Genomic DNA, 7,702 nt, shown 5'->3' with positions numbered 1-7,702 from the left:
AATTGGCCTCATGCCCTAAACAGCACAATTACTCATTGCTGTGAGTGCAAGGTCAGTGAGGAATGTCAGGCTACTTCCCTGTCCCTTCTTTGGGATCCAGGCCCTCAGTGCCTGGATGCCTTGCCAGCTGTTCTTTTGTCTGCCCACTTCTGTGAGGTTGCCTGAAGCTGAGCTGGGTCCATTGTTTCCTCTTGGGCTACTCAGCCTCTTTCTCTTCACCGGTGATCAGTGCTAGATGCTGTCTAACAGGAGCACGTGAGCATGTGTGTGTTTATATTTGAAAACCTGCTTTTCTGGTTCCTAAGGAAGCAGAGGTCTGCTCTAGGTACATACAGCCAGAGGCAGAAATCTCTGTGTCTCTGCTTTTTAAACAGTTCTGTATAATTGAAATGATTATGTCTAACAGTTGGCTAAGATGATTGATTTAGGGATTCTGCTTCTGAAGAAATCTAGCACCAAGGATTGCATCATCTTTCAAACAGCTCTTTGAAAAAAGTCATAATTTTATACATTAAATAATTCTTTATTCTTGCTTTAAAAATAGTCAAAAAGAGTGTCCTTTACCCAAAATTAACTGCCTATGAATACTAGTTTGTATTGGTTAGGATTTTAGACTTTCTAGAATGTTTTTACCTATAATATTCACCAAGAAATATGTATATTATATGCCTTTTATATCCCTATTTAGTAGATGAGAAAGCCAGGGAACATGCTAAGTATATGGTCAAAATCACCAGCTAATTATTGATAGGAATAACTAAATGGAGCCTCCTGAAGTGCAGGCCTGCCTGGTACAGCAGAGTGACCTTGGTTAGCTCTGTGTAAGTCATGGAATGTCAAGTGTTTCTTGCATTCCTAAGTTTAACTTTGCAATATTGCTTGGCTTTGTTGCTTCAAGTAACTTGTATCAAGGGGATCTTTTCAGAGACAGGGGAATGTTTATGCATGCCTACAGGTACATAGTACACCTGTGTAAGTACAGAGATGAACACACCCTTAGCTTGCCATTCCACCTGAATAGGAAGGAGTTGGGGTGCTTTGATTCCTGGGCACAGAGCAGTGCTGTGTAAATTCTGATGCAATTGGATTCTGAAAACACTGATCACACCCAGACAGACTGGTGATATGAAAATTATGCGGCCTCCATTTCACAGGACATGATAGCCATGGAGTATTAGAATAAGCCATGACATTGACGTGGGAGAACTGGATTGCTGCCTTCGTGCAGTCTTTGCTTACTCATGGGAGTGGTTTGCATCTAGCTATTGGTTTTAGCTCTTTCATGGACCGAAGTCATTCTGCTATTCAGCCCCTTCAGAAGGGTGTCCCAGCCTCACTGCTGTGTAACCAGAGGCGAGGAAGCTGCAGCTGTCGGGATCCTAATCCTTCTGCACGGCCCCACTGCCAGTGTGTACAGTAGTAAACTCTGCTTTGGTGCAAGCCTTTCAGGCTCTACCAGAGGACTCGGCAGCAAAACAGAAGTTGTGGATGATACTTTTTAACCTTCTGTAAACTTGGCTAAGTCATTTAGGTGTGTCTAGGCTTAACATTTAATAAATACTGGCTTTCATGTGGACAGGTGTAATGAAGACTGCTTTCTTTAATGGAAGAGATTAAATTGGGAACAAAACATATGTCTTGCTATTATTTGAGCTGTGACCTTGTTTGTAAACTCTAGGGAAAATAATTTGGCTTCTAATTTACTGAGGCATGCTGTAAATAAATGTGACTTATAAGTAGTTTGGGATCCTTGGAAGAAAGTGTTTTACTAATTTATGGTAGTACAGTGATAGCTTCTATGATACCAATCAAACTTTAGTGAGGTTTGAGTAATGGCTCATTTGAGCTAATTCTGATTATCTGCTCCACTTGAGAGGCATGAAATACTTTGATTTATTCAGTCTTATGTGTCTGCTGGGATGGTGTGCATAGATGGTAGAAGCTTCTAGGACGATCATCTGGCCCTGGTGCTGTTTGACACTGAGGAAGTGCTAATGACGCACAGATGGGAACAAATGAACTCTGCACTGGTTGCTAGGATGCTTTATTTTAGATTAATATTATGGTTTTCAATGCACCAAGCAAAACCCATTTCTTCCCGATGTTTTAGTCATCTCTTAAATTTTGGCCTTGCTGTCTTACCAGGCAGTATGATGTGCCTCTCTGAGGCAGCTGTTTGTCTCTGGTGAGGAACACGTTCTTTCTCTAGTAGCTTATAGAAGTCCTGACTCTGAAGCCTTTGTTCCAGTTTTGATTTGTACTAGGTAGTACTGAGTTGGTCTTGATTAAATCATGCTTTTTTATTATGTGGTGCTTTAATATTCCCTCAGCTATATTTGAAGTTAAACTTTAGTAGGTAAGCATGAGTATGCTCGGTACATATTTTTACTTCTTAATACCATTTGACATTTTATTACTTGCCTAGTTTTCAAGAAATGATCAAGAAAACATCAATATATAGCCATCCATTGATTGATCACTTGATGGAGCCAGAAGTTCAAGAAGGTAAATAATTTTGTTTCTTTCACCATTTGATCAATTCTAAGAAGGCAAATAATTAGTAGAATATAAAATATTCCTTTTGCAGTGTTCATCCATGTCTTGAAGGGAGCTAGGACATTGATTTACTGCATGTTATGTCTCAGCTTGTGTTTGCTAACCTGAGATATCTCCAGTAATTTTTTATGCCTACTGTTATCATACCTAGGATCCTGGGGATATGTTTGAGATAATTTTGGCAGACAATAAATAAAATATATAGAGTTACTAAGTAGTTAGAATTTACTTACTATATATTTAGAGTTTTTCTTTATCTGTAAAGATGGAAAATTTTATTTTTACCCAATACCATACATGAAATGCATGTTTGTGATTTGTAAGTTATTTTAGATAAGAATCTTGCAAGAGAGATCTAAATAGTTTTATGGAAAAAACTGAAGATTTTACTAATGCTTGGATGAATGATGAATCTAGGCTATAAAAACATCTGTAACACGTGTTTATGGACCATCCCTCTGACTATTAATTAGAGGCAAATACATCATGTAATTTGACCTCTAAATGTAAAAAGAATTTGAGTTCTACAACCAGTGTAGTTATTTGAAATTAGCCCACCATTACTACATGGTCTTAAATATGAAGTATGTGTTAATGTAATTTGACCTCTGGATGTAGAATTTAAGTTTGAGTTCTGCCATCAGTGTAATTATTTAAATTGTCCTACAAGTTTCACATAGTCTTACGTATGAAGTGTGAACCTGTGTGGTTTTCACAATATAAGTACCCCATTATCTCTAGATTAAAAGTGTAGACTTGTAGATATTCTTGACAGAGACTAGAACAATTACCATGTTTTTGTTGAGCAATTCAAAATAAATAAAATCATCTTGCTTCTTTCTTTCTCTCCCTCCTGGTCTATCATGGTGTGGCGCTTTCTAAGAATTGTCATCCTGCTTTTCCCTTTTTTGGCCACACCAGGTGGCTTCTACTTAGGTGAGCGTGTCTTCAGGCTGAGAGAGTTGGGTGCGTGCCCAGGGTTGGCAGCCTACCTGGCTTAAACACCAGGTTTTCCTGTAGCGATTTTTGCAAACCTAAACATTTAAGTTGTAATCACTTAGAGAATCCAGCCATTTAGATAATTTGAGTGAAGATACAATTTCTGTGTGGTTTATGAATAAAATTACATCATTATCATTACCATTAGTAACAATTCTAGGTTTCAACTGTGCTTATGATAATTTGGCAAATTACAAAAGAAGTGGAAGAAGTTCAAGGTAAGGTTGAGACAGAAGTAGTATTAAAATATTTTACAACATGAACAAACACACCCCATAATCATCTGTATAGCCAATTAAAGCTTTAAAAATATGTTCAAAAGCACAGAGCTCGGGGATTAAGGGTGTGCTGTTAGAGCAGAGCCAGGCGTTGTGTTGCTGGCAAAGGCTCCACCCAGAAGGGGAACAAGGCGTTCTCTGGCACCGGGGGGTATTGATATGTCCTACCCCAGCTCTTTTATACTTAGTATCTCTTACTTGGAAAGGATGGAGCGAACTCCTAGCTTGTATTTCAACACCAGCACGAAGATTCAAGAACTATAAAATGTCACTCATTTATACACAGATTAAAACTACGAGTAGGGTGCGTGCTGGCAATTCCTTTCTACATGTTTCTGATGCGGAATTATAATCTGTCTAAAACCTCATCCACATTAACAATGCCACGTGTCCCACGCTTGCCTGCAGCCTCCTCTAGCTTTAGCACATGTAGCATAGTTTTCTAAAACGGTCTCCTGAGAGTCTGCAGCCATGGAGGAGACTGTCCTTCCCCAGACTCAGGGGTTCTGGTGCACAGCAACTCAGATCACTCCAGTTGCTTATTAGACTGCCTTGAGTCAGTTTGGGTCTTTTCAGAAGTAATGCCCAAATGGGATTAAATATGCAAAGACTTTATTTGGGGAAATGTTTGTGGGAGATAAAGAAGCAAGGAGCAGAAGTAGGCAGAATTCTCAGATCTCGGCTTAGGTCCTACACCTAAGAAGGGGAGAGATGGATAGACTGGGTAGGAAGAGCTTCCAACAGTTCTGAGTCATCTCAGGTGGGCAAGGGATGTCCCTGAGCTGAAGCTGACCACTGAAGGGGCGTCCAACATGGGATGGGCTGGCTTTGGTAGGCAGCCGCAGGGGGAGGAAGCTCTCAAGGAGCCAAAGACACAGAGGGCGGCACTGTTGGCAACTGAGCTCCTTATAGCAGGTTCCCTTCATCTGAGTGGCTCCCCTTGATGGCCAGCACATCTTATCACAGATGACTATGCCTTAACTGTGGGTTTCCTGTGCAGATTTTCCCCTCAGTGTATTTCCTGTCTCAGAATGTGGCAGAATCACTTTCCTGGCTACCCAGGAGCCTTCTCCCTCTCCTTCATGCCCTTCCCCATTACAGCCTGTTGGTTTCGCCTGCCCTCCTCCATGAGTGCTCCTACTTTTCCTCCTCCATTCCCAGCATCAATTGCTTTGATTCTGATCTTTATCATTTCTTCTCTCCAGTGTTGTTAACTGCCTTTAACTGGCTATCTCACTCCGGACTAACTTTCTTCACCCTCTCTAGTTCCTTTTTCACACTGTGGCTTGCATGATCTTTTTAAAATTCAAACCTTGCCACATTAGGCTTCTACTTAAAATTATTCAGTGTCTCATTATTTCCTGTAGGATAGAATCAAAACTTCTAAGCATGGTGTAAGTGTCTTATCTTGTGCTACTGACCCCTCCACTTACCTCATATATTCTCAGAGTTCCTCGAATTGTAAAATTGATCAAGAGATCTTTCGCCAGTGGGCTGACACATATTGTTCCCTATGTGAGACACGTCTCCTCTTAAGACATGTCTTACTTGCCTGGCAAACCCATAATCATGAAGGCTCAGGTAATTCTTTGCTGAGCTCCTGAGAAGTGGAACTTTGAATTTTTGAATTATCTGGTTGAGCCTCTGTTAGAGCACATACATGTTGGTCTGTCTTCATCGTCATGGTGCCCAGGTGCTCAATAAATGAGTGAATAAATGAATTAACTATAACCAAGGCTATTGGTTGGACTTAGGCTTGCTTGTTAGAGATGGTCTTATATTTCTGGTCACCAGCCAGTTGACTCCCTCCAGGCCTAGTATAACATCCTACTCAGGGTATCACATGAAACTCTCTCCCGAGGACTTTCATAAATCTTTACGGAGTTGGATTAATGAGTAATATGCTTTTATGAATAATATTATTATCCTTACTGCACAAAGAAAAAAGTTTACCTGAGTAATTCTATCTCTGTTTATGAAACCTACCAAACTAGTGTGAGGTAAAATATGTGATATTATAGTTGGGGTACCATAGCATTATTAAGGTGAGCATCACTCATTAACACACTTTAAATATTTAAAAAGTAACCCGAATAAGTATCAGCTAAAAAACAACCAATTTTTCACATGTTTAACAAAAATAACTCAAGTTTACTGCCTCAATCTGCCTCAGATGTCTTCAAAACTCTGGTTTGAATGTCAGGTTTGGGTGCCAGTTGTTGTCCCCAAGAGGAGGCATGTGCTGCTCAAAGGACACCGGTGGGACTCGGCCCTTGGTTCTGTCTGCTGCCTTCATCAGACCCCCGTCAACTGGGCCTTTGCAACGGGCTTGTCATTAGCTTCTGACCTCACCAGGCCCACAGCCACTTCTGCCAGAGATTGTTTCAGTCAGCTTTTTCACTGATGTGATGAAAGTACCTGACAAGAATAACTTTAGAGGAGGAAAATTTTATTTGGGGCTCATCATTTCAGAGGTCTCAGTCCATAGATGGCCAACTCCATTTATCTTGGCCTGAGGTAACGCATGTCAGAGGAGCATGAAGGTGAAAAGCACCAGGAAGCAGAGAGAGATTAAACTCAGCTCACAAAATATCAACCCCAAAGGCAGCCCCCACCCCATGGCCCATGGCCACCTCCTTCAGCCATACCATGCCTGTCTACAGTTACCACCCTGTTAATCCCTATTAGGAGATTAATGCACTGAATAGGTTATAATTTCACCTCTAAATTTTCTTGCATTTTCTCACACATGAACTTTTGGGGTACACCTCACATCTAAGGCATAACAGAGGTAGTTCTTGAGCAGCACATCTGATCACATCAGTTCCTGGCTCCTCCTTCCCTTATAGAACAAGGATCAACACTGCAACAAGTCTGGTCTCAGACAGCTTCTTCAGGCTCATTTCTCACAATGATCCCAGGTGCACCTTGATCTTTTCATAGCTCCCTGAGCACAAATGTCTCCTCCTCAAGGTTGCTTCTCCTGATCCCACCAACTTGGGTACTTCTATAGCCTCTAGAGAAGGGCTTTCCAAGACTTCCCAAACTCCACTGACAGTGAAATTGAATCTTTCCCTTTCATGATTCAAGGAGTGAACTTTGAGTACAACGAACTGAGGTTCTTCTTTGTTTTCTACTTGCATTCTGAGCAGTCTCAATAAAAGAGGAATTTTCTTCTTCTGTGAAGACATAAGATGTCTACTCAACTAGAGTTCCAGACTCTAAATTCTTGAAACTCAGTGCACCAGCAGATAGAATATATCTGTGGACTCTTCTCAGGAACCCATTTCAATATAAGGGCTCAAGATATCGACATCACTGAGACATTCACAATTGTACGTTTCAGATTAGCCTGTGCCCATTTATTTATCTGAAAATATCTTTAACATCTTAAAAAAACCCGTAGGCATTTCTAAAAAGCACATGACATTCCTCTTTGAAGAGAAGATTCGGTTGAATGACAGTTGCTTTCATTTAGGAGAGTGGCTTGACTTGATATTTTGCTGACACTTTCTCATGACAGCCTGCAAATGGAGGCTCGAATTCACTTGTCATTGCTATTAAAAAGTTGCTGTTTTTCTCCTTTTTTATTTAGTGTATTTCTGTGCTCTGACCCTTCATTTATTATTGTTCTTACTGACCTTAAAGATATAAAATAGAGGACTGTAGACAGAGTTGCTATTTTGGAAGGCTTGCTGTAATCCAGCACCAAAATCAATTCACCACTGAATTTTTCTCAGGAGAATAGTCTTCATAGTGTGGCAGAATATTGCTAATTTTCACTTCATCCTTGAAATCCCTTTAGTTCTCAGGAGAACAAGAGCCACCTGGTAAATTTTAAATCAGCAAAGATTTAATAGCAGGAAAAT

At 40.4% G+C, this 7,702-nt stretch overlaps 1 protein-coding gene across 26 annotated transcripts in view; it reads left to right on the top strand.

Annotated features, from left to right (window-relative positions):
- The first annotated feature begins 230 nt into the window (after positions 1-230).
- Positions 231-7,702, top strand: part of LOC308632122 (protein-lysine methyltransferase METTL21E-like) — a 148,573-nt gene continuing 141,101 nt past the window's right edge. For 10 of the 26 annotated variants that reach the window (XR_014018428.1, XR_014018429.1, XR_014018430.1 and 7 more), the window contains exons 1-2: positions 1,550-2,185; positions 2,426-2,505. Coding sequence is in view for 19 of the 26 variants with exons in the window: in XM_081263834.1 (XP_081119960.1) it covers positions 1,995-2,185; positions 2,426-2,505 (271 nt within the window). In the remaining 7 variants the exon portion in view is untranslated. The other 16 variants (XR_014018431.1, XM_081263846.1, XM_081263850.1 and 13 more) reach the window with 10 other exon arrangements.

Source organism: Spermophilus citellus (assembly GCF_964194105.1).
Source record: "Spermophilus citellus genome assembly, chromosome: 1".
In the NCBI taxonomy this organism is placed as follows: Eukaryota; Metazoa; Chordata; class Mammalia; order Rodentia; family Sciuridae; genus Spermophilus; species Spermophilus citellus.
This window is presented reverse-complemented; position numbering and strand designations above follow the sequence as displayed.